This window comes from Anopheles darlingi, chromosome 3, assembly GCF_943734745.1.
Source record: "Anopheles darlingi chromosome 3, idAnoDarlMG_H_01, whole genome shotgun sequence".
NCBI classification, from domain to species: Eukaryota; Metazoa; Arthropoda; class Insecta; order Diptera; family Culicidae; genus Anopheles; species Anopheles darlingi.
This window is the reverse complement of record NC_064875.1, coordinates 23,288,967-23,316,321: the sequence shown is the minus strand read 5'-3', so window position 1 is coordinate 23,316,321 and position 27,355 is coordinate 23,288,967. Positions and strand designations below refer to the sequence as shown.

Below are 27,355 nucleotides of genomic sequence, written 5' to 3'. Positions count from 1 at the left end.
ATAACATAGGCCGGTTGCTTATATGCCCACTATCCTCTAACTTTACCATTGTTCTACCACTTTGGCGAGTAATTCCCGGCGTAACGAGACTCGAGACTCCAACCCCAAAAACCACCAACCAATAACTTCAGTGTGTGTGTCTCATTGTCTCCGCGTTTCGTCGGTCTTATTGCCAAATAAGTCTCCGTTTCCGTAGCATCCTGTCACCCTCAGGCAGAACATCCCGCCTTTACTTCTCTCACTAACGATTGCCATTAGCCGGCACTTCGGTCTCGATGCTCGAAAACCGTACCCCGATGCCGGGTGGAAATCCAAATAAATTGCATCTTCCTCAGCCAACCATCGGCATCGGCAGTGGCATCCCAAAGCCACAGATACAGCCTAGTGCGTATCGGTTATGGAATAGTTTCGCCAAACGGTTGTTCGCACACGCATACACCAGAAACGACTAAATTGCTTTCAGATGGGTTAAGAGATGGCGCGTTTGTTGTGTGGCCATTTTGTGTGGACCGTGTGGGCTTTTAGCGTGGGCCTTAGAACGCAACCTGACAATGTGTGTGCTAATGTGTGTGCCAGTGTATGTTTCTCTCTGAGGGTTGAAAGTATCTCTAACTTTGGCGCTTACGAGAAGGAGGAGCCCGCTCTCGGTCGCTAATAAGTGAACGTAGCATAAATTACTCGAAACTTTCTAATTAAAATTAGGAAAGATTGTTATCGTGCTCCACCACCGACACCAAACCGAGTGTGTGGAAGGGGGTCGCTGGCTGGCAGGACGAGCCCAGCTTTGGTTCGCCCCAAAGGAGCTTCATATACGAGCACTTTGGTGCGAAGAGACCGAAGAGGGAACCCCATTTTAAATTCAATTGTTTTCACTTTATTTACTCTTTAAGCGAGTGTTGTTTGGCCACCGTCAGGGCTCAGGACCGTGCTGATGATGATGATGGTGGCGATGATGATCCCTAGACCTGGCCAAGAGAAGAAGTCTAATGAAGGAAACGTGTTGGCACCGTTGGTGCCGACGGTAAGGAAACAATCTTCCCGAGCAAAAACGGACGCGCCGTACGTGGGGACAACGGTACGGTACGGTACGGTTTCTTGGTTCTGGAATGTGGCCAACATACCTCACATTCATTGGCAACACTTCGCGACGTCGTCGTCCTGGTCGTCGCCCAGGTCATCGTTGCCATCGCTACCAACACGGGGCAACCCGTACAAGAATGAGGAGTCTGCTACCTTTTGTTGTACCCTTTTCCAGCTACCAGGTCCTATGGCACATTCCAAAGCGAACGAACCACGAGGTGCACGAGGAATGTCTTTGAATCTCCGACCGTCGAAGGGCGCACACGGGCTCGCCATTTTCTTTCACGTTTTTTTTTGTCTCCACCCATTGTTTTTCCTCATTTTCTGTCCCGCACGCCCCGTGCTCCGCGGTCCGGTGACCTCCGATGGTATGCTCTGTTTCTTAATTAAATTGCTGAATTATTGAGAACGCCATTTGTCGCCCCCCAAAACCTTCTGCGCCGTCTTTGTGTGTGTGTAAGGTGGCGTTTGTGGGTGAAAGTGTTACAAACCGGGAGGAGGGCCCCGGCAGGTGGACTTGTAACATGACCTGGGTTGGTCCCCCCTCCCCCAAAAAGGAGGGGAATGCGAGAGGGTTACAGCCGCCAGGCGACTCGTTAACCTGCTTTATCGACATTAGCGTCTTGGGAATCCGGACGATCGCCATTGCCAGTGGAATGGACGGGAGTTGACGGATAATGAGAAGCGATTACTGGCCACCAGCTCGGAGCATGAATGAGCGACAGAAAAGGTTTTCAATGTTTCAGTACCCTCCGCAGCACGACGCCCCGAAATACTCACAATCATCATGCAGCACGCTGATCCGTCGATCGCCCGTCACCCGGTTCATGCCCGCCGACAGGATCTCGTGGGGTCCTTTGCGCCACAGTACGGTATCGTTGTTGAAGGGCGTCATTACGACGCAGGTCAGCAGTGCGTCCTCGCCGACGTGCACCATCGCCGGTCCACCCGTGCCTTCGTTTGTTTGGAAGAGAAGAGAAAAAAGCAATAAGGTGATGAAGAAGAAGCGGAGTATCGTAAATGTCGGAAGAAAGGAAGGGCGGAGACCGCGCTGCTCATAATTAGACATTTTACAGCCCAAGGGCCTTACCCTCACCAGCACGAAAAATACCCCACGACACGACGAACATCACAATAAAACTAAATGTTTATGCTATCGCCTTTGCCCCGCGCAATTCGGTTACGGGGATTCGGCGACCGCCGTAAAGCTCTCCGGATGGCGAAAAGGGAAAGGGTCTTTGACCCTTGCCTAAATGTCCTCTTTTCAAGCTCTATGATCCTTCTAGCGTATTTGGTTCGCTAGTTTCAAGAACATCTGCAAAACGTCAATCGATTACTATTTAATCGGTGGCGAAAAGCTCACTTGAAGTTCCCGTTGGAGATAATGGAGTATCAATGATCGAAAGGTTCGTTCTTAAGGTATTATTGTAAACATCTACCAGGTGGATGGATATGAAACCGCCCTTTTTTTGTCAATTTTTTTTATTCTGCATAAATGAAGAAACTCTTATTCTTCAAAGAAATGTCAATAGTTAGCTATACATATTTCTTATCTTTTAGGCAATTTACAGATGGCTTGCCAAAAAAAGTTGATCTTTTGTTTCGAACCAATTACAGGTCCATTTTTTTCAAACTTTTGCAAGGATGGAAGCGCTGCTCGGCCAGATACTGGCCCAACGATGCAAATGAGTGTTGATTCGATAGAGCCAAGTCTGGTGAGTTAGCCGCAAGCGATAAAAGCTCCCAATTGAGGTCTCGTATAGTCTTCTTGGCTGGTTTTCCGCGATGTAGCGGAGCATTTTCATTGAAAATTCATTGAAAAACGTTTTCGGTGGTTTCTCCCGATTCTCGTTTATCACATCAAAATGCAATTTTTAATCTTTAAAACCACACTTTGCACTGTGTTTCATGAAGAGCATGCTCACCGTAAGCTTCAATAAGCATTTGATGCGATTATGTCGTCTATTTTTTAAAATGGAAGCAGAAAATGAACGATGTACGCATTTTGCAGTTTTTAAGGACGGAACTTGCCATTTTGTACGCAATAAAAATATTGGTTGTAGTGTGAAATTAGAACTTTTGTGCACCGATTTTATTTAACAGATGCCGAACGAACAAAAAGAAACATTGAGAACGGTTCTACGGTTCCATTTGGCGTAGATATAGCTATAGGAAAACGGAGCGCGGTTTCATATGCATACAACTGGTAGTATCTTCTAGAATCTAGGGAAAGATCTATGTAATCATTAAAAATTCTACGATTAGAATCTAGGATTAGAACTGTCACTTTCACAGGGATAGAGCTATGTCGCTGTTCCTTTAAAAGAAATGTCGCTAGATTATAGGATTAGAATCTAGGGAGAAGACACACTAATGGGGGTAATAATGATCTAATATCTTGTATGACGTCACTTCTTTCTTTGCACCAACCGAAAGGTTCGCTCTGGTGCTTCGGGAAATTTTCAGAAACATGACTGTGTGGTCAATCATCTCGAGTGAGATCGGCTTTCCTCTAGCCAACACTAGCCTAGGTCATCATCCCCTTACAGAAGTTGGAAGACAAATCGATCGCTGTAGAGCTCGCGCTGGTAAGCTGATACCCGCTGGCGGGCGGGCGGTCGCGCGCTCGCGTTTCTGGAGGAAATTGATTTCAAAATTAATGTTTACCATGAAATTGGTAAAGTTTCATTTCGCTCATCTAGCCACAGTCGCCATCATCATCACCGATGGAGCGTTGCAAGGAGGAAGGGGGGTTGACAAACTGCGCCCTCGGAAAGGTTTGGTGAAGAGGCGGATGTTGTTGAAAGACGAGCTTTCGATATTCGAATTCCACACAATGATGGCTACCCTGTGGTGGTATATTTTCAGTGTCCAAGATTCAGGATCCTGGCAGACAGCGCAGATTGTGGAAATCGTAATAGTGGAACAGGCCACAGAACCACGAGCCTGTCATCGATGCCAAGAAGAAGCAGAAAAAGAAAAAAATGTGCTTTTGATGGTAGGGACGAGGGTTTGGTTGTTATAAAAATAACCTAAAGATATCACCGGACATTGGTCGGACCGAACAAGAGGAAGTATATCTGGAGTGTCGGAGCGAACCAGCGACTGGCGGTGGCCGGCTGTCGTCTGCAGTGATGGTCTGGGTTCACCTTTAAATGTCTGCCTCGACTTGGACCACAAAAAACCCGGCATCCAACAACGAACGAATGTCCGGCTGTAGTGGCTGCAGGCGATGGTCGCAAGAGAGCAAGTCCTGGAAGGACGCTTTTCCGCCATCAAGAGATTGTACCGGTTCGGTTCCGTTTCGTTGCCGTTTCACTTCCACGTCGATTCGCTCGGTTCCCTCTCATGTATCCTCCGGATGTTGGAAGGGAACACACACACACACACACACACACACATACACACACACACACACACACACACACACACACACACACACACACACACACACACGGGGCAGACCGTTGATAGGATTATTATTTTCTTTCGCTACCTTCTAAAAAGATTGCCGATATGCGATTGATTTCATACATCGCTTCGAACTCCCAAAAGCTCCATCGACCATCTTCACCAGGGCTGCTAGAGCTGGTATCGTTTTGACGTGCGACAACGGCCTGGTTGCTAGGGAGCAAAAACCAGAACACGAATCTAGCAGTCATCGTAGTTTTCGTTTCATTGTTGGCCAACGAAACGTCAGGGAAAAAAGGAGTTTACCAACTCCCGGCACTAGTGGCCTCATTTCACGTAATTCCTGAACTCTGGCGAAGCACTTCGGTGTACTGCTACTACTGCTCTCAGTCGCACGTAGCAAACGTGTGTTTTGTGATTTCTCTCCCCTAAGCCATCTCGTTCATTTCGGCAGCATTTGGCGACAGATGGAGACGACGACGACGACGGATTGTGGGACGGTGTGTTGCCAGTACGTGACGGCTTCATAAATCACTCGCTACAAATGTGCACTAAACGAGTGCCGGTACGAGTGGAACACACCGCCATACACACACACACACACACATTCATCATTTGCCGAGTTTTCCTCTTTTATCGTCGTCACCGGAGGAAAGGCGAAGTTTTATTCCAACGTCATCGTGGATCGCTCGAGCGAATGTTTGTTGTCGATACAAAGTATCTGGCAAAACATTTTGCTACTCGCCGTCGACTTGTTCTCGTGGTTTTTTTTTTTTTTTGGGAGGGAGGTTCAAAAAGCTTCCCTAGCAGCTTCTTTTATGCAGAAAACATGCCCGGAAACGTAATGTACGGGAAGCAGAAAAAAAACAAGCTCGCAGGGAGCTCTGTCGCGTTCCCTTCAATTACACTCAATCCCCCGCCATTATCATCGCCTGTAATGGTGAGCGTTAAGCTGCTTTCACATCGAGCGCGTTTTTAAAAACGCCAAAGTTGGCGTTTTTTGACGCAAAAGCTTAATTTATTGTTCACACCTAGGTTGCGCGAAGGTCGATTTAAAATACACGAAAAATAACACCATATCACTACCGCCACCTTATCAAATCATGATAAATAGTTTAATCTTCACGCAAAACAGTTATTACCCGGATTTTAACACATTCCTGCCAAAACAAATTGCAAAACCAAAGGGCAACGCTGGCTTGCTTGCGTAGCCTGCTACAGTCGGCTCAGAACCTGCCACAATCTGTAGATTTTTACAGATCCGAAAAAAAACGCCAACTTTTAAGCTCTTCAAAAGCTCCAAAAATAGCTTTCGGTGCGTTACGTGAACACTTCCATATATTTTGATGTGATACAACCGTGTTTTCTGCGTCAAAAAACCTGCTGCGTCTATTAGTGGCGTTTAAACGCGCTCGATGTGAAAGCAGCTTTAAAGCACGGGGACTGGCGGTAGATATGCTTCCACTTCGAGCTTTAACCGGGCGGAGGAAGAGGCTCAAATTTTTTCCTCATCACGCCCCATAAAACGGGTGAGTGGTAGCAGCGAGGGAGATTTAAATGATTACAGAATTTGTTTTACAAAACCGTTCGCCCGTCTTTCATTTTGCTTTTCGCAGTGTTACCGCCGCGGCACTGGCTTCTCGATTCCCCAGCGGAAAAGCCCATTTTCACCTGGCTTTTCGCACAATCGCCTTTGGAACGGAGAACGCTAGATGTCCTTATTCCGTTCGCTTTTCCGCCTTCATCTGGGACGGGAGTTTAAAAACAAATTGGAAGGAAGAGAGGACAGGGAAAGAGGATCTCGAAGTCGCTGACGGAAGTCGCCGACGACGAATGACGAACAAGTTTTCTATGGATGGAAATGTTTCACTTTTCCATCGCGCTCTGCTTTCTGCGTACGGAAGGTGTGGGTTTTCCAGAGATTTCCTTCCCGAAAAAAAGGCGATGCAAATTGTCGCGCGTCTCCGGCGACGAAAATGACGCAACATGATCCCGAGGGTCGTCCCGTCATGGTGCTGTTGTTGTTGTTGTTGTTGTTGTTGTTGTTATTGTCCGTGCACGCAGCTCCGTAGTGTTCCGTGGTTTGTTTGGTGGTGGACTGAAGCATAACAAATTAAATCTTATCTCACCGAAGGCAGACGACAGGACGGGATGGGATGGCAAAATGAGCGCCACATCAATAATATCCGCCATCGCACGGAACCAAACAAGGAAATGGAGTGAAAATACGGGCTAATTTCCGTGGCCAATCCGGGAGGGCAAACCGACATCCGTTGCCTGTCGGCCTCGGGATTTTCAATCACTCTAATTACGGAAACGGAATCAAACGATCCAATCAATGCTCGGGCCGATGATTCGTGGCCCGGTAAAGGCCCCGCTGGTATCGCGTTAGACCGGAGGACGGGAAAGAGGGAGAGCGTGATTTTTCTTCCGTTTCTTCCGGGCACCAATTCCGGGCCGACGGGAGATTAGATAATTTGCGATTGTTCGGTTCGGTTGGCTCGAAGAGAGTGAGAGAGTCGTAGAGTCGTGATGTGCGTGACAGATTTCTCGGAAAATTACCGATTCCGCAATTTGACGTATCAATTAGTGGATTGTCAACAAGAATAATCCGAGGAACCATTAGCGTAGGCAGGAGCGAGGTTATGGCTCTTGGTAAACAACCATTAGGAGTAATCTACTCTGGACGACGCATTGAGCGCACTGTTATGAACATTTCGAATAATTAACTATTCGATTTTAAGGTCATAGTATAGTGCTAGTGAATTTAACTTGGGTATGAATACAGGATTAGTGCATAATCCTTGATAATGTTGTAAATTCTTCTACAATCTCAGTAGAATTTCTTATCGTTCTCTATGTTCGTTGATTTGGTATTAATCTTCAAATTCCACTGAAGATAAGGTACCCAACATAAATCATGTTATTCCTCAGATAAGATAAAGAAACAAATTGAACCTTTTTTTTCATGGTTTCTACTTTTGTATTGCCATGCTTTGGTGTATGTAAATTGAAGAACATTAGGACGCAGGAAACAACACGCTTATCATGTTATCAGACGAATCTTTATCGTTTACAACATTGTTTCGAAATGGTTTATAAAAACATACCCCACCAACTCCATAAACTAGCATGTTGTATTACTGTCAAACGTCATAATCTTTTATTTGATTAAAAAAGAACATTATCTGCTTTTTATGTTAACATTGTTTAATATTTTTTTAAATAAAAACATACCACCGAAAATAAACATAAAAAAGCAAAAATAATTTTAAAAAAAACTAAGCAACACACAGAACGCCACAAAACAGTATGTCACTAAATTAATATATTCTTTCAATATAAAGCAAAAAGTTTTGATAAAAGTAGTACTTCGAATAGTCCAAAAAGAAGAGAAAAGCCAGTATTGACAAGTACTTGTGTGAATGCTGTTATCAATCTCATATAGATTCTAAACTTTAAATTTCCAATTTGAATGTTACAATAATTTTCAAGTATCTTTTCGCAACAATAAGATGTCCCTTGCAGGCTATTATCCTACCAACCAAATTACCATTTCTCGCTCTCTCTCTCCTCTCCTTGAAAAAATGAAAACCTCAACCTCAACCAAAACTCACAGATAAACCACATCTTCTGCAAACAACAGTATACCATCTGCCTTCTCATCTGAAGGCCCATACCACCATCTGCCTTCCTTCAACAACATACCACCGTGCATTTCGTTGTGACAGGCAAAACCGCCGCAAGACGAACGAGAGTGTGACAGTTTTGATTGCTGACATTTATTACCCGTGATTGACTTCCACCGTTCAGTGGTGGTTGATTGCATTAAAAAGCATAAAACACAAAGCAAAAGCCAACCGTGGAGAGTATTTCAGAGCAGCAGAGATGTAAAAACCAACAATCTACCAGCCAATCTACCACCGTACCAGCGAGCCCCGTACTATATGCGTGTTCCAGCATAGTAGCATAGCTGCCCAGCTGGAAAGGTCAATCCCTCGAGGGGACACACCTCACCTACCTGTTGTGGCCCTGTACCTGTACGGCGTGGGAAAATAGAGAGACAGAGAGCAGAAGAGAGAGTGTGTGTTTTCACTTATTTCTGGGTAATTTTCCAGACCAACAAACCCATTACACCGGTAACCATTCGGCCTCCCCCTCCCCCGGGGAATGGTCGGTGCCCTGGCCATGTGCTGGCCAATTGTTTTTGGGTTTATTCCATTTAGTTTTCCCTCCCATCGCGGCCATCGATTCTGGGCATCGTCTAACCGGTTACTTGCACGAAACTTTTGACTTCTAATTATCGTTCTCCGTTGCTTCGAACGCAACGCGATGGATGATGGTGTAGCTACGGTCGCTTATAGTTGGACTACCTGGAGTAAAGAAAAGGTTTAAAGTAAAGGTTTCGACTTCGATCACGTCATATGGCGAGGGCCGTTAAGGCGAATGCTGAGGGCGTTTTTCGTGAAAGTAAAACAAACAAGAGTCACCTCCCTCCTCGCACCAATCCACCATATTTCGTGTGACCTGAATCCGGGAGTCCGGGGGAACCCTCATGTTTGCTTACATTAAGGGACGATCATTTTTTACCACACTTTAGTAGTTTACATGCGATTAGGGGAAACAACAACCCGCCGGTCGGTCGGTCGCCGGTGCGATACGAAATGTATTAAAAAGCCCCTCGCCAATCTGCCAAAGAGGTTTATTTACATTGTAGGATTGTGGCCGGAGGCAGCAAAACACATCCACACACACACATAAACGCTGGAGTACAAATTACTATTTCATAAACCTTGTCCCATCCTACGCAGAAGCGACACATGCGGTAGATACGTGAGGTCTGTGTGTGTGTTTGTGTGTGCGAGTGTTCCAGGAGAACGGAATCTTGGTCGAGGGTTTCAAACGCCGGCAGAAGGGACCTTCCCCGACTAAAAGTGGGAACAATCCAATTTGCATAAATATCTTTTCCTTTCGCTTATCGGTGGGCAGGACCGAAGGAATTATTTGCGATCTCCGGAGTCCGGAGTCGTCCTTTTCCGGGCCGCCGGCAGCGTCCTTTCAAAGGATGTGGTCGGTCGCGCTGCGATGCGATACGATTAGACTGGCCGGATCCGAAGCAAACGAATCCCCGAAGTAAGGTTTTCTCTGGGAGGTTCTTTTTGGGAGGATTTATTTGGACACCGTCGTCATTCCGCGTCGGTCGTGGTTCAAAGTGAGTCCGATAAGCAGCTCAGGACCGGGTCTGTCTGCTAGACTCGACCATATGGGTCCGAGAATTACGAGCAGGACCAAAGACCAAACTCACAGCACAACTGCGAAGAAGGCGAAGAAGAACGATCTTCAAATGTGGGTCAACGGATTTCAGATCCTCTTCGGCCTTTTCTTGTCACCTTCTTTCCTGATTGTGCTATCGGTAAGAGAGGAATGTGGAGTCGAGGGAGGTGGGGGAGCATTCAATTAAAAGCAGTAGACGCTAGAAAGCCCCCACCTGAGAGACTGGTGTGTGTGTACGTACGTGTTGTGGTTGTCGTCAGTCAAAGGGCTGTAGCTCGAGAAGCTCGAGAGCCCATCAACTCGAGAGTTGACAAGGGTTCACATTGATCACGTGCTGTGTCTCGTGTGTGTGTGTTTGTGGCAGGGGAGCAGGTTTTAGGTTCTTTTTTTCTAAGGCTCAGTGTGCCAATTCAACACGTGTTCTCTGGTAGAGCGGCGGACGATTAGGGCCCGTGTTTACCAACGGATGGATATCAATTTGTAGAACATTAGACAAATAGATTGGAACAACATTGTTCGCACCCATTACCGGGGCTTTTGATAAAGTGATACATTGAGCAAGGCAAGAATACTAGATTGTAAACTGTATACAGCTCGATTTAATTTCGAGAAAGAGTAAAACAGAAGAAAGAGATTGAAAAAATGGAAAACAAATGATAAAGGTAGATGAGAAAATGTAAACAGAACAAAGAAAATTAAACCGAAATAGGAAATGATAAGGAAATATGTCAATGATCGAAGAAACAATACACAAATATAAAAGGCACATGCCAAAACTAGCGAACATTATAATTGATTTTCTGAATATTCTGAATTGTAATTGTGATGAGCACAACTATCAAGAAATATTGTAAAATCATTTGAAGCATCTACGAATCAATTAAAGGACCGAATACAGTAGAAACAAAGAAAATAAATAACAAAAACAAGGCAAACATAGTCAAAATAACATAATTGAGGTAAATTATGTGAAGTCAATTGACTAACAACTGTGTTATCTGGTTTTACGCATAATTTGGTAGTGGAATTAATTGATAGTTGATTTTCAACCCGCTTCATGTTCCGCTGTTTAACTCTGCTTAATTACAACATCAATCGAGCCCGATTCATGCACTACAATGAACCGATTATTTTCTCCTACTATTTCCCCACATTCCATCCACAATCGAATGCGAATTACAGATCAAAAACCAACTTTGTACAACATTGTCCACTGTAGCCTGTACGCCGTCACCCCTGTGTGTCAGGATGCCGCTTGTACAAACATGTTGTACACACGACACACAACAATGCGTGTTCCAGGTGTGGTTAAATGGGCTGTATCCATGTTTCGAATCAGTTTACCAGAAGCACATCACTTCGTGCTCATCCGGAGCACGGAGGATGGGGTTCGATACAATAATGAAACTTTTTTAATTTCGCACAAAACCAACTTCCTGGAACCATCGCACCTTCCGTCAGCCCTCCCCCCCCCCCCCCCGTGCCCCTTTCGGTGTGTTAATGATTACGGTGTAAACGTATGGTACCAGACAGCTTGTTTCTGTATACGGCGGAAAAAGCACCGGAAGTTTGACAGATACAACTCCGGGATGCTCATATCCTTTTAGGCCGCTCTGCTCCAGGTTGTTCGAAATGACGGAAGTTTTATTGTGTTTCACCCGTTTTACCTGCCACCCCTCGGCTTCCTTCCCTTTAGCTGCTGAATACCGAAATGTTCAAATGTTCATTTCCTCTTGATTGGCATTGGCAGAGGCGGAGGCGTCACCGAGCACCTGGATGCTGATTCGACTAGAGACCTTCAATTACGGTCATGTCAGACCTGGGAGCACCACCAGCTTCCAGTGTAGAAGCATTACATGCACAATGTGGTTGAAACATGTAAAGTTAGGGCGTTTGGGCTTTTGGTAATAGGCCAGACAATCAGAACGGGAGTCATTTGAATGAAATTAAGCGATCCTAGCTAAGGCCAGGAGCCCGTGTTCTGGGTCTCTACTGGGGATAAACATTCCAAAACCGAGAGCATTGATGCCCGAAAGCAGCACCTTCATGGAGAGAAAGCTATAGCCGCGTAACGAGATTAACCGATGAAGTCAATGATGGAAGTCAATTACGGTGCCCGAGACCGAGACCTCCATCATCCTCGTTATCATCGTGATGCTGATCCTCCTCCTCCTCCTTCTCCTCCTGGAACAAAGTTAGTCGGTGGCTGGATAAAAAAAAAAGAATGTAAAGATTGACTTGGCCACCTCATTAACGATGACGACCAGGCAACAGCGGCCCGCGGCAGTCCGTCAAGTATTCTATCAAAAGTTCGCTTACAACAATCTCCGCCACGTGGAAGCGCCATGGCGGAAGTTGGCTAATTTTAAATTGATTCGCCTCAGGCCCCAGACCACCAGGCAGACCGCATCGTGGCGGCGGTGGCCTCTTGGGAAGCGTTTGGTTGGAAAGTTAAACCGCGCGATGATAATAAATATTTAACGAAGACTCCTGGACTTACCGATGGGGTCGGCTGCCTCGATGGCCAGCACAACGAGGAAGGTCAGCCAAACTGCGGCCCCAAACCGGGGGCACCATCCGGACGAACCCATCGTATCCGCGTCGGCGTCGTCGTCGTCGTTGGCGGCGGCGGTTGCGGCGATGGCCACACGATCAGCAGACGATCAGCAGCTTCCGACTGGCAAAAATTATGTTCCGACGTCGATGACCCGAGGTGTACTGCTGGAACCGGGAGGTCGGGAGCGCTGGATAGTCGGTTGATTGCAGGGTCGAATGTCGATGTGAAGCGCGCTATGGTGCCACCGGGCTATTGGTCTCGTGGTAACTCATTCAATTCTGCAAAAATAAAAACACAAAACACACACATGGACGGACGGTCAAAAAAGGAGCAAAACGGACATGTTGGAATGTGAGCAAAAGCGGAGTTAAAATTCGTGCCAGCATAAATCAAATAAAAATGCGAAAAAAAAAAACATCCATCGGGGAACGCTCCTCTCCCGGGATGGGGAATGCATGAAATGCAAATGAGCAAATGAGCACGTGGTCCGGTGCACGGTCCGGGTCCCATATTGGTGGCCGACCGTAAATTGGACCGGGACCGGGAGACACCTTGCCCCGCGTGATTCGATTACCGTGGCCGGGCGGTGCCCCGGGCTAATTGCAACGCAATGAACTGGTCCGGGCACCGGGTCCGGGGTGCGAGAACCACTGGACCAACATGCCCAGTCCCGTGGCCAGTCCTGCAAAATGGCACGTACGCCACCACTCGCAAGGCGGCGGGTAAGGACGGGATCACACCGAGAGAAGGTCAATGATTTTTGGGTCTAAAACCGGATACAGGATTAGACCTGCGAATTGGTGCGGCCACGGACTGCAAATATGGTTACGTGCGGCTCGGCAGCAGTGGGCCATTTCCCGTCCCGTCTTAGGACTTGACGCTACCTGCGAAGGGATAGCGAACAGAGAGTGAGGGGTTTGTTTTGAGGGAACCGAGAAAAGAGTTGACGAAAACAAACAGCCGCATCAGGCGTGAGTGGTCCGTGCCCTCCTAAGGGCAATTGGACAGTGCCTTAAATCAATCTGGCGCGGCTAATGCCAGGTATCGACGCAGCAGCAGCAGCAGCAGCAGCACATTAAACGCCCGTCCAGTGTGAGGGTTATCAGCATCTATGAATGATACAAATTATCGAGCCGCAACTCCGAACTGTACTCTGCTACTACTTTAGAAGCAGTTTAATAGGCCAGGGCCTTCCCGTACTTGGCAGTCGATACATCAAACGCTACAGATCGCTTTCAGCTTCCTTCTTCCTTCGCTATCGGAGGGGGGCGCTGTCTAGCGAACGTAGCGTAGCAGCGGCATAGCGTATTCAAATGCAGCGCGCGCACGCCATTAGCATCTGCTTTGGTTTTGAATTCTAATCAACACGCCACACCTTCGCCTTCGCCTTCGGTATAGACAACTCGTCGGTGGCCAGCCGGTTTTGTGGTCTCGCGGGGGGGTTTTCCCAAAGTCCCGAGCATAAGTTCTGTCACAGCGGTAACTTAGAATACGCGGCGCGGAACCGGTTCAATCCTGTACCGCGATTCCCGCGAGGCTGATGTAATTTCTCTCGTCAATTGCCCAGCCAACAATAGCCTTGACGTGCGCCTTTGATCGATGGTCTAATATGGACTCAGCTAATACCTGATTGTGGACTTTGACTCCCTTCGAGGAGCCCTTGAATCCTGCGCGTAGAATTATGACCTCCCTCTATACTATGACTATAATTAATTGTCCAGACTATAATAAATTGATGAAAAATGTACCGTAGTCCATGCAAAGTACATAGAATTAGAGCTGTCATCTCTTTTTATGAAGGGTTTTCGATCGTATTGTCATTTTATCGATCGTTTATCATTGTCATTTTTATTAGCATCGTATGATAATAAAACCTTGAGTATTTGGAAGTAAAATTGCTTGCAATTACAAAAAAATGTTTCGTCCACTAATTCGTTAGTTAATACAATAATAAGAGCAGTTCTCCAATTAATGGGGGTTGGGTCAAAAAAGGCTTATGTTAGACGATTTTTAGTGAAGAAACCATTCAACCTAATTTTTTAAAAATAATGTAATATTAAACTACAACTTTTCATGAATATTTGGTTCTATTTTGAGGAAGATTTGATCTAAACTGCGTTAATCGCATCCAATCTAGAAAGGCAAGTCTGCCAAAATGTACTTTTTGCGGTGCCCATCGTAGCAACGTGCCGGGTCATCGGAAGTGTACAATTGAATATTATTTTGTTAGATTATAAGTTTATCCAGGTAGGCCCGTTGAGTTTTTGTTAAATTTCCCATTTTTCGATTTTTGGCAGATTTTTAAAGTTGGAAAAGTGATGTTTTTGTCGATATTGCCTCAAACAATGAGCTTAAAAAAATCATGTAAAAAAAGTATCAACAATTTTCATAAAAACTCGACTCGAGGGCTACCTGGCAAATAGTGTAAAGATTGTGTGAAAGATTGAGATTGAGAAAACTTGCAGTTCTCTCTTTCTGCTTTCTTCTATTTATGGCCCTAAAGTCTGGTAATGGGAATGCCGGAAACCAGTAATTACTGCAGAATTTTAAAAAAAAGTTTGGCCGACCGATAAGACGCACCTAAGGGATGATCGCGGAGCTTACTGTCTTTCGCGCACAATTCGCGCACAATGTGTCACTGGCATACGTCACTCGACTAACGTGGTTGCCATAGTGCGGTAGTACGCTTCCGTCGTGCCTACTGTCTACGTGGCTAGTGTGCTAATATTCTACTCACGAACTACGGTGGCGTGTACGGGAAGCAGATCCACATGAACAATTCCTGGTTCCACTGCAAGGCCATCTACGATAGGCAGGCCTGTGTGCCAGGCTAGGGACCAGGCTAATCTGTTCTGTACATTCGTCCGTCCGTCCGTCAGTCCGTAATGCATTCGTTCTGACCTTCCACTGGCACCGCCGTCATCAATGGCCAAGACAGTCGGCGCACATAGCGCTAGCGGCTAGTGTTGGCCATCGCCATCCAGCTCAATGTCGTTTGTTGGTGTCTATTGTGTCACTGACGGCTATAATGCGTCATCGTTAGTGGCGTTAGGTGGCCGCCAGCCACACCGCGCACGACTAACGGGTTTGAATTTATTACCCTGCCCTGCCTCACATGCAGATGATGGTGATGATTGTCTATAGCCGCGGCTCTATGTGCTCTCGATGCGAGTTCCTGCATTGTCGTCTGTTCGCGAATGGTTTGCTGATATTTCTTTTGCTAGACTCCTGCGCGACTTCTAACTATGTCTGGTAGCAGCAGCAGCAGCAGCACCAAGCCTGTCCGGTAGTCGAATCGATGCACAATCACCGTTACTTTGAGAACACGTTGCGTGCTTTAAGATCTTCGCAAAAAAGTAGATCAATCCCCGGCTAGAATGACTTAATGCGGAGCATCGAAACCGGTCAGTTATGACGTCCGGGCAATTGCACGCTTGCGGATGCACCGATCGCTGCGTGATGATGCATGGCATGTTGCCCTCCTCCAGAGTGGCTGCTACAGCACCGTCGTGCCCGATAAAGAGAAGGTCCAGATCCAGAGAACAGGTTATTCCAGGCGCCTCAAGACATTCTAACAGGGATTCTAATGCCTCTCAGAGTATCTGATGCCATCAGTCACCAAGATGTCGTCAGCTAGAGTCCGCTGGCCCTTTACCGTAGGGCAGCACCAAAAAGTAACGAAACCGGTTGCGGAAACACCTCCGCCTCAGTTTCCTGCTTCCTAGCCCTGGTCACAAGCAACACTAGGCGCCGCCACCGCGTTCCCGAAGTGACTGAAGTGCGCGGAATTCAATCAAAATTAATCATCCCACGTGGCAGCTACGACCGCGACGCTGGTGGAGGGGGTAGCGCGGTAGCGAAATGGATTCAAACCGGCACCGAGGAGTGAGACCGAGCCGCTCTCGGCGAAATCGGCCATCTCTGGCGCGCGCGATCGCGCAACCGGTTCATACCGGTTCAGGTTGTATTGCGCCGCTTGATTGGTATATCGGCATCGGGCTTTAATCCGCGACCGGTGTGGCGTTTCATCCCCTCTATCACCCTCTCCCACCACCCCCTTTACCGAGGCGTCATTGAGAGTGGGTGTGAGTGAATGGTTCGTTTTGTTTTCGGTTTAACTTGTTGCTTAAAAAAAAAACACGTTACGAACGGACAACAGTTTCTCTTCTCTGCGTTTGTTTACAGTACGAACAGGGAGGGGATGTTTACGCGAACTTCTGCGCATCGCGGATCTACCGGAAGGTCGGTGACAGTGTGGTGAAGGGACGGGTGTATTGGGATAGCTCCATTCCGGTTGCAGTCATCACTGATGTAAACAAAAATAGAAACTTCTTCTGAGGAGTATTATTCGTTGGAATTTGTTTTTTTCAGAACAGGACGTGGTGTTTACCACCACGAGGACGGGGGGCTCTGTTGATAAATAACAGCGCAATCTACTCAGACGCTGTTGTGGGTGGCTGTTGTCGTCGCGTTGAGTTGATGATTATGGCATTTGATTTATGGTACGTTTTTAGTGGAGCTATTTCGGGGACGCTGTACGCCAAAAATCGTGAGACGGTGAAAGCTCCGGCTCGTATCGGACGTTTGTCATTCGTCATCGTCGAACAGCGCACGTTGCGCAGTTCAATGTCACACTTATTGACGCGGGAAACTTTTTTTTTTCGAGGTTAAGCTCCCGTCCTTATCGCACGTTGAAGTCTTTCGTTTTGAGTCGAGTGCGCTGCTCGCTGGTGAGTCATTTCTAGCGATTTTTTTGTGATCTTTGCGGTTTTGTTGAAGGCTACTTGTTAGTAAAACCATTAGAAAGTTTAATATTTATATGAAAGTAATTAAAAATAGTATAATAATTTTAAAAGTAGCTAAGTAGTATTAGGAAAAAAAATGATATTTTTTTCTATCAATTTAAGATAGTTTCCAACGAATCAATAATCCAAACACCATTTAAAAGCATTCACTTTCACACCGCCCTGTTGACAGAAAGCTGGTTTAAACATTCACTTTCCTCCGATCTTCGAGTATTGTTTCGCAAAACCGAACCTCAGGTCAATACCACCATCATCGGCGATGCTACTGCAGCTGCTGCTGCTGCTACTGCTGCTATGTCGCAAACTGACCTTACGTGCGCTCATGCATCGATCTCGAGTGTCAATGAGCCTCACGAGTTCAACGTTAACCACCATGAACTCGACCAGAAGATCGAACACAGCAGAAAGGTTTCGCTTCGTCCCAAAAATCACTTTCAACCATGGCTGGCTGGTCCACGGTCACCGCTTGCAACGCATTTGCAGCTACCAAAGGGAGTCCAGGCATGGCATGGCAGGTACGCAGACGCAGAGATAGAGTGCAAGGACAAGCCGTCGATCGTGCCGCTGGACAACACACAGATAAGGGGACGACGGTTTTCGTGGAAAAAACCAGCATCCCTCGGCCTGGTCAAAATCGGCCAGCGGTCGACAGAAAAACAAGCAGCGTGAGCGAGAGGGCAGCAGGCAACAAGAAGGCGATCATGAAGAAGGGCTTGCGAAGAGCCAGGAGAAGAGGGCACGTTGTGGGCGCCGCTTCGTAACAACGCTGTGTGGGTACTAGCGCACGATCGCCGGAGACGCCGTGTGAATAAGTGTGTGTGCGAGGTACGGATCGAGAGATAGCTGGTTTGCTGTTGTCCCCGAGAGAGGTAGAGAAGCGCAGCCAGGGGCCTGCCTGCGCCACCGCACCGGAACGACGATCGAACGGCGCAAATATCAACAAGCTAGACGACGCAGCACAAGATCGTAAACAAGCCTCACTGCGTGCGTTTGTGTGTGGTTGTGTAGGAGCGATCTCTTTCCAGCAACCGGTCCGTCCCTCGATCGACCGGTCCCGAAGCCGAGACCGAGACGAGAGCGATCGCGACACAAAGCATCAAAGTATAAAGCGAGGTACTCAGCGCCATTGGGAAGTTAGTTTCGAACCGAGAACCAACCAACAACCAGCACAAGCAAGCAAGCGACCGTCCTCGCTATTCCGGACCCGAGAAAAGTACCGCAAGCAAGCAAGCAAGCAGAGGAGCAATCAGTTTTGTGAGGTTATAAGCAGATAGCAGATAGCAAAAGTGTAAGAGGAAGAAAGGAAGAGACGTATAGTGTTTGAATCGAGCGCGACAGTGAATGCGGCCACGATGATCTCGGAACTGTTCAATACGATGCACAAGGCCCGCTTCAGCGGTATCCGGATCGTGCCAGAGAATTCACCCTCACTGCAGCAATCCTGTGTGCGTGCGTTCGTCGAGAGCGTACTGTTGCGGTCGGAGGAGAGCGAGGGCAGTGAGCGGATCGTGCAGCTCCAGTTTCTACCGGCGACACTGCTCACCGCCATCCTCAATCGGATGTGCGCCTATCCGGCGCTGCGCGGTGTACTGCGCGATGAGCTGGCCGATCCGGTGACCTTCATGAAGCTGTTCAACGGTTACGCCCCGGACTACGGTACGCTCGAGAAGTGTCTCCGTGAGGCGGCCCTCTGCGGGCGGCCCCAGATCCTCAAGGATCTCGCCAATGGTTACTGTGATATGCTGCGCACCCTAGTGCTGCCGACGTTGCGCAAGCACGGATCGTACTGTTCCGATTCGGCTCCCGCCATCATGGCCCGGGCCCTTGAAACGCTCAAGTTTGGGGCGTACCTGTGTGAGGCCGGCTGGTGCCGGGCCGCCGTCGATGTACTGTCGGTGACGGAGGAACTGCTGGGGCTGCTGCTGCTCGCTAACCAGCTACCAGCGCAGCTGACATCGGCCCACCGGTCAACCCATCGTCAGCTCACGGTCAAGTGTCTCGTGCAGCTGCTGCGCGCCCAGATCGGCGCTTGTCTGACCTCGAAGGCGACCGTCACCGTCGGAAAGTTGTTGTCCTTCGTCGATGGATCGGTGGCCGCCACCGATGACAACAGCAGCATCAGCACCACTCTTCTAGTCAAGGTGTTCCTGCAGCTCGGCAACTACTACTACCATGTGCAGGATCTCGATCGTTGCCATTTTTGGGCACTGCGTGCCCTCGCCACCCTCGACGCGCAAGCCGAGCCGGGAGCGGACACGTCCTCAGCGACAACCGGCACCGGCGCCACCGCCACCGACAGCGGAGTGGGCGACAGCGATGACGGTCATGACAGCGATGGCGCCTCACAGCTCGGTGACGTCATCGAGGTGCTGCAGCTGATCGCGCTGTTCTGTGTGGCGAAGGAGCGCCACGACCTTGGCAACATGCTGATCAGTCAGGCGGTCCGGCGTGCTCGCGCCCACTACGGAAGTCTCCATCGGCGGTACGCCGACGTCCTTCAGCACTACGGCTTCGCGTTGCTGCGCATGAACGCGATCCTACCGGCGATCACCGCGTTCACCGAGTGTCTCGACATTGTCGGGCGCGTGTACGGTCTGCTCAGCCCGCACGCCGTCGTACTGGAGGGTTACCTGGCGCACTGTTTCTACCTCCGTTCGCACACGACCGGCCGGTTCGATATGGCGCTCCGGCATGCGGACGCAGCGATCGATCTCGCCCGGCAGCTGATGCCGGGTAGCCGGCTCGTACGCCGGCAGCTCGAAGCGACCCGCGATCTGATCTTGCGCGGCCCCGACCGTACGCTGGTGACCAAAGAGAGTGAACCGTCGCGCGAACGGGACTATCGGCCCTTCACGCTGCATGAAATCCGCGAAAAGTTCTACGAGCTGGACTCGTCGTTCGAACGGGAAGCGGCCGTCCTGGCGTCACCATCGTGTGGTTTGGCGTGCTGAAGGGCCGTCTGTGTGTGTGTGTGTGTGTGTTTGGCTGCTGCTGTTACTGTCGAAGTGGTAGTACCTTACGCTCTCTCCGTGTGTAGGGCCTTTGGTTTCAAACAAAACAAACTCCCCAAAGCGCCACGTTAAAGACTAAGTAGAGTAGATACCGTAGTAAGGAGAAGATCGGCGATCATGTGGAGTGTTCCAACTTCACTCTTATCGCCATTAAGATACGAAGTACGGAGATAATAAATGCTCGTTTTTGCATGTGAACATGCTCTCTAACATGAACTCATCACACGCTCGTCTGTATTTGTGTTGTAGGGGTTTCGCCATCCGAAGTGACCTTTGTTTGTTTGCTGGTCAGACCGGTCAAATATCCGGCCGGCGATCGTGCTGGGACGCAGATCATAAATCATCGACGACGACCACCGGTTTCCACAAAAAGGAAACGTCATTCGCTGGCGGTGCCCTCTGTGGCTGTGGCAACTACTGCTTCTTAACTTGATGCCGCCACCGCACGGCGTGCTCCTCGATGTTCAAGGTTACCTCCAAATGGCGGGGAGGAGACCAGCGTCAAACGCCACACGCCGCCAGTCGCTTCACACGTCGCGCGTAATCTTGATGACGCTTCGAGCGGCTTTTTTTTCGGTTGGGGGGGATTTGTTTTGTTTGTTTGTTGGCGCTGAAGATCAGCTGTCAGCCCCGGGGGGCTAGAACTAGTTAGTTCTTCATCGTCATCGTCCTCTTCTCGCACACGAAGAGGCTTCTTCGTCTTCTTATACGGGTGTCTACGGGTTCAAGGTAAGTGATTTTGGGGGGTGTTGAAGGTGCGAACGGCGCGCCTCTTTAAGAGGCTCTCGAGAGCAGTGACGCGCGAGTGACGCGCGAGAAAATCGCCCATAAAAGGAGTGTCTGAAGAAGCTCTTGATGCAATCAGAGGTCACATCGTCGTCGCGCATAAATCCGAAGCAAGAATTCTCGCATTGACGTCGCTTTTTGTTCGCCTGAACTAACGCATGAATATCCCTTCTGCTGCAGGTGGATCTAGTAGTCTTTTTTGCCCCGGGCTCATTAGCTTCCGAGTTAATAATTCAATTCCGATCCACTTCACGCACCTAGTGTCCCAGTCCCAGATACACACACACGCGCAGTGCGTTTGAATTATGCAACTACACAGCCGTACTGCCTCTCGCAACATCATTAATTTGCCTGTTCTCGTTTCTCGTTCTCGTGGTGCGGGATTAGGACGCTGGAACATGTGTAAAACCACCGGGACTTCATTCCGGGTGCATGATTAGTGTACTATTCTCCGGCTGCCCATTAGAGCGAGCGCAAGAGAAAGAGCACGCTAATCACTTCGGCTAATCTGTTAGGTGTTCGAGCGAGGGGCTTTAAATATGCAACAATGTTTAGGGTGTCCGCTGGATCGACTCACTAATCGACGCACGGGATCAGATGGCGCTTGGGCGCTATGCAAATTGAGGTCAACACCGGGAGGGCGGGGGGTTGACCTGCCGCACCATTGTCGTCGTAGGTGCTGCTGGTTCTGGAACGCATCCAAAATGGATGCATCACTCATTGGTCTCGATCCTATCACGAGGACGGTCCGTTGCCGGTGCTCTTGGACATCCGAAACTCGGCATCCCAAATTCAACGAGACCAGCGTCAGTCCAGCGTGTGGTCAATAGATTGAATAACAATTAGCCTAATCGTCGAGCAATTGAGGCCAGAAGCGACAGCGGACCAGAAACGGACCCGATGCCCGAACGCGAGCGGTTTTAAGCTGATAGCTTTAATCAACGCCCTACAACTACGGCAACCGCCATCACAAGTCACTAATTGGTCTACGCAGCAAACTAAATCATGCGAATCAGGTTGCTGCAGTGAGCACTGGTCCTGGTCTTCTGGCCGGTATCCATTTATCACAGGTTAACCGAAACCCTCGCCCCGGGAGCGTTCGATCGTATGATTTACCCGTTTATGGTCACTTGATGGTCTAGCTGGCCTCCCCGGACTATCGGCTGGCGCCAACATTCATTTTACGCCAAAAAAAAAGTCGGAAAGAATGTTCCTATTCCAGGAATGCTTGACACAAAGTCGAAGCTATCGACCGAGTTACCTCTCGTGAGTAAAGTGATACAATTATCCACTCCCCAAGCGTTCCAGGTCCACTACGTCGTCATCGATCGAGTTGTTTACTAGAGCACGAGCGCCACGCTCGTCAATGGCGGCACACGTGCTGGCGTGGAATGCGTCGTCGTTCCAGACCTTACATGAGAAGCACCCCCGTCCCAGGAGACCGGTCTAGACGAAAACAAAATGCTCCAATAATGCTCGAAAGTTGCATCAGACAATGCGTGATGCACGTTGCAGTGGCCCCTGGGCACGCCAGGAAGGACGGAAGGGCGCGCGTTCCCTGGATCTCTCGCTTTTCCCCCTGAATCCCGTGGAACTGTGGAGATGGTTCGTGTCGGTTAGATGTTTAGCACGTTGTTCTCCTCGCGCCGATGAGAAGGAGGATGGGGTGGGTAATGAATAATTTAATGCACAATCCAGTGGGATCCGCATCGGCACTACACTGGCCTGGGTGTAGGTCTATAGCTCGTGCTTCTCGAATCGATTGTACAATCGATTGGTCGGTATTGCGTTCTGGCAGGTGTAGAATAGGAACCTCTACCAGCTCGTCCATTTACCCACACTCCCGGTTTTTCCGGACCCGGACATGAACCTTCTTTCTTCAAGTCGCTCGATCGATTGCAACACACGGTGGTTGTTGTTCGTTCGAAGGGAATTGTGCGGATGGCTAGAGACCCCCGGTATTTCCCAACATATACCGGCCGTCATCGTCCTTGGGCGGGTAACAATGGTGATAACAACAAATGAAGTACATTAGCTAGAGCAGAGCGCTTTGATTGGATCTGATTGGCAGGACGAATGAATGGAGCAGTCCAGCTTTATCGATTTGATTAAAAATTAACTTTCGAGGAAAAGGTGGGTCCAGCGGATGGGTCTTTGCGTTATCTTTTATTGCGACTTCCATGGTCGTTTGTGTTTCTGAGAGGACTCGTTTTGATAAAAGCTTTTCCTTTGTATCAAAGTGTAATTTCATTTCGTACTTGTAGAGTCCAGCCGAACGAAGCATGAGGAACAGAGTTTGGGAGTGTCTCTTCAACCGGATTGAAAATTCCTCATCCGATAGGATCCTTATTGTCCATTATGTGATCCTCATTATTTGCTGAAAGGAGGTCCTGAACGATTATGATACTTTAATGCAAATCACGCCGACGTTAGTGATTAAAAAAGAGATTCCTCAATACTTGGGGATCTTATCAAATTACTTAAACCATTATTTGAGGTAAGTAATTTTGTAAGCGTGGCAAGGGTGATCTGTTCCATTTCTCCAAATGTTATCAACAGAGTTAGTTTCCTGCTTTCCAAGAGCAAGGAATCCTTTAATCCATTTCCTTTTTGGGTATCTTGATGCAGTTTTTCACGGTTCGTAAGGCCGGGAGGGTTGCTTTTCCCGCGAGAATCACGACGGGAGTTGCAAATGACTTTATTTTGCTTTTACAACCTTTATCTTTATCGTGAAATTCACGAAACGCGCTGAAAAATGTGAAAACCACCGCTTTTTGCAGCGATTTCCACGACACAGTGCCACCTAATCCATTTTTCGGTTAAAATTTTACTTTTGTTTGGCAAAACGCGTTTATTCTATCGGTCATCACTGTGAAGATCATGAAAATCATGAGCCTAACTTCAGGGGTTATTTTGTCTCACTTTAGGCGTATTTGGATTTTTACTTTTAGGTGAAAATTGCATAAATAAAGGAGTTATTAGGATCGTCACTATTCTTCCCAGAAAAGTGTTGTAATCGCTTTTAAGGAAAGTAAAAAGCAAAATACCCGGCCTAGACCCGGCCGAAAGATGAGCGTGATTTCTTTTAAAACAGATCCTGGATACTCAGGGAATCTGAAACTGTACTGAATATTTTATCCATCCTTTTTTTCTTTCTTTCTTTCTTTCTTTCTGTCTTTTCTTTTTTGACTATTCCATGATTTTTTCCATCAATCGTGGTATATAAATGTCGGAGAGTTTTTTTCAATAACCATGTATGCGAAGCATGAGTCCCAAGGATTCGTTCTAAGGACCCCCTTCTTCCCTTAAAAGAGGGCTAAGATATTTAATTATTTTGTCCAAATCCACATGAATGTTTATCCCTTCGAGAGTATTGTGTGAAATTTTTAGATCAATCGAAATGGTTTGGTTAGTACTTTTTGAACTCACTACTTTAGAAAGATGTAGATTACAAACATAAAGCATCAAACAATCGAGTTTTACATATACGAAGCATGGTCTCATGCATTCTACTGATCTTAGAACTCCTTGCGATTGGGCCAAGGATGCATACCTGACAAACAATAAAAAGGTAATCCTTTGAAGAATAATTATTCTCCAGTTTTTCTGAGAAGAACTCCAACATCGGATATGCTGCTTCCGGATGGAATTTTCTACTGTCCCTATAATGAATTCGTATTCTCATAAAACCCTCCGCAGTCTAGTCGTGTCCTTGCGTGTGGATAGACCCCGGCTGCACTCCACAACAAATCATTTAGGTCAATCCGATTACCGGAAGTGGTTGGCATACCATCGAGTCAATTATGATTAATAAACCCTCATTATCTGCACTTCGTTACAGCAGCGGCACAATCAATATTCAATTTCTTCGTCTGCATTGATGCGATTGATAGAACCCGATTGGCCACCGTGCCACTGACAGCCGACATGCGATTGTTCAGAACGAGTGATTGTAATGGGAATGCCATAAGCTCCTCGAGGACTCTCTGTCGTCTGCATACTTACATGAGGGGGCATCGAAGTATCGGCTTCGTGGTTGACGTAATCTGCGGAAGAGAGATGGATAGAGAGAGAGAGAGAGAGAGGGAAAAGGTGAGAATCGAGGGAAATTAATAAAAAAGTAATAAAATGTCAGAATGATATCCTACACTCCATTGGAATCACTCATCAAATGGGAATGCCAGGCCGTGCATCAGAATGGTAATAATATCACTGCGTTTGCGACATTTACTGTTTAACAATGCGATTGAAAAGCGTCGCATTAAACAAGTGGAATCTGACACTTTATTTCCGCCATTTCTGTCATTGCAACACCCCACGGTTCCCGTTTTACCTTTACGCCGATTATATTTGCAAAAGCGTTTCGGACACACGAAAAAAAATGTAAGGACCAAACAAAATGGAAACACAGGAAATGCGAACAAAAATGCGCGCGATCCTCCTGTCGCCACTGAAATGACAGTAGTATCGATTGGAAACTCATTTTCCTAATGGATGCCAGTATAAAAGGAGGAAAATCGGCCAAGAGGAAAATGGTGCATTTTTCATGAAAGTAATAACGTCACGTCACACACCGTTTACCATCGAGTCAACATTCGCTCTGTTTCTTCCACTGTTCGGCGTGGCTCCCGTGGCCACCGGTACTACTGCTGGCCATGTTTTATTCATAATTTTTTAAGAACATGATTGGGAGTTCCCCCGTTTTGCTGGAGAGCGTTAGAGACCCTCCCCGATGGGAAAATCGAATTTCCAACTCCGAGTGTGTAGAATGTAGGCCGACAGAAACCGATTCCGCATCTTTTGATGTCTGGCTGTTGTACAACGCACATCCCGCGCGGTATCGTTCGGACTTAATCACCATAATCAACGTCCCATACATTGTCCCACGCTTGACGCACGCTAAAAGGCAGCATCATAAGCAGCAGCCGGCATGAATGCGAAGCATTTAAAATGGAATGAATTGAGAGAATGTTTTAATTTGCACTTCCTTTGATATGATGCTGCTGCTGATGCTGTGGCTGCTAGTACTCCATCATGCACAGTAGCACAGTGTTCACATGGACGCAGTTTCACTTTCATATCATTAGGTGCAACGATCTCCAGCCACCACCCACCACCACCACCCCGTCCATTCGTCCAGTTGGCCAATTATGCCGGCAGAACTCATCATCATCCGCGTTGTCCGGAGAGTTTTGCGACGAATGAGCAATGTGCGATCAAACGGAACCTCGAGCGAGCAAACGAGCGAACGAACGAATGAGAGCTAGTTTGCTTATGAGTTGGTTCACTTTCTCGTTTGTCGAGCCACGAGCCACGTTCCTGGCACACGGGGTGGTCACTTCCGATTAGAGCAGAGAGCATGTAGAGTGGTGGCAACATAACTAGTGACGATGGCGATGCGATCTGGCGTTGATGACGATGGTGCGGCAGTTCGTTTAACTTTTACCGATCGTCAGCAGCAGGCAGCAGAGACACACGAGAATGATGATTGTTGCGTGAGAGCTTCCCGTTGGATTGGTTTAAATAGTTTGCCGAGTGTAGCTAAATGATGCAAGGGCAGGGGAATATAATGGTCCCCAGGAAACTATTACTCTCGGTCGCAGGATTTCACAAGCTATTTATTAATTAGAATGGAAAATGTTGACGTTGGGAGTGTTGGGATTCCAGGAGGGTAGTCTGTTGACATCATAATGAAGTTGATATTTTGTTCATTTGCAGAATATGACTCTGTTATTCAAATATCATCTGATTCCTGGTAGCTACATGGTAGTATCCAGGTAGATGGAATTCTCATTTTGCATTACCATTTAATGCTACAGTTCCCAGCCAAACCTAGCCAGCCTGATGCACATGTTCTGTTTGCTATTTTCACGTCAACTAATGCTGGAGTTCTCTCACGAGTTGCACCAGGTATATGTGAGGTACGTCAAACAGAAACAATCCTTCAGGACAAGAGCCCTTCCAGCGGCAACGTTCTCAGCCTCTTGAAACAACGGAAGGCACGACGTTCGCCATACTCGTTAGCCAGTGCAGACGGAAGCAGCTCGCACACGTTCGGCTACATCCACGTGCAAACAAGTCGCCTTCAACTTCCAAGACAGTGGCGGTAACGACGACCGAGCACGGTATACACCAGGCATACCAGGAAGCTGCAGAAAGTGCATTTACAGGAAGTGGCTTTCAACGCGTGCGCCTCCCGAAAAGGTGTCAAGCTGTGTGGCTCGTGTGCTTGAAGACGTTCTTTTGACGAGAACTCCGAACGGACTCCGCTGGGGGGGGTAATCCGGACCCGATTTATCCCGAAATGGTACGTGATCTTGGGTGCACCGGTAGGATTTGCTGCTGTTTCTATGCCCGCAGGCCGCCCGAGGCAGGCCGGCCAGACACAATACAAGAGCGAGATCCAGGGTCTGTCAGACACCCGAAGTACG

General features: G+C 47.9%; 2 protein-coding genes across 3 annotated transcripts in view; one reads left to right on the top strand and one right to left on the bottom strand.

Annotated features, from left to right (window-relative positions):
* Window positions 1–27,355, bottom strand: part of LOC125956585 (Ig-like and fibronectin type-III domain-containing protein 1) — a 104,106-nt gene that overhangs the window by 15,354 nt on the left and 61,397 nt on the right. For both annotated transcript variants that reach the window (XM_049688620.1, XM_049688621.1), the window contains exons 5-7: window positions 24,930–24,970; window positions 12,266–12,600; window positions 1,861–2,034 (exon numbers count right to left, since the gene is read on the bottom strand). In XM_049688620.1, the coding sequence (XP_049544577.1) occupies window positions 1,861–2,034; window positions 12,266–12,356 (265 nt within the window). In that variant the 5' untranslated portion in view covers window positions 12,357–12,600; window positions 24,930–24,970. The remainder of the gene's footprint in view (window positions 1–1,860; window positions 2,035–12,265; window positions 12,601–24,929; window positions 24,971–27,355) is intronic.
* Window positions 18,127–20,354, top strand: LOC125956615 (amyloid protein-binding protein 2-like). The gene has a single exon (XM_049688676.1). It carries the CDS (start codon window positions 18,480–18,482, stop codon window positions 20,076–20,078), a length of 1,599 nt encoding a protein of 532 aa, XP_049544633.1. The 5' UTR covers window positions 18,127–18,479; the 3' UTR covers window positions 20,079–20,354.

Coding starts and splice junctions, on each gene's coding strand:
- LOC125956615 (XM_049688676.1), top strand. CDS start 18,480: ATGATCTCGGAACTGTTCAATACGATGCACAAGGCCCGCTTCAGCGGT.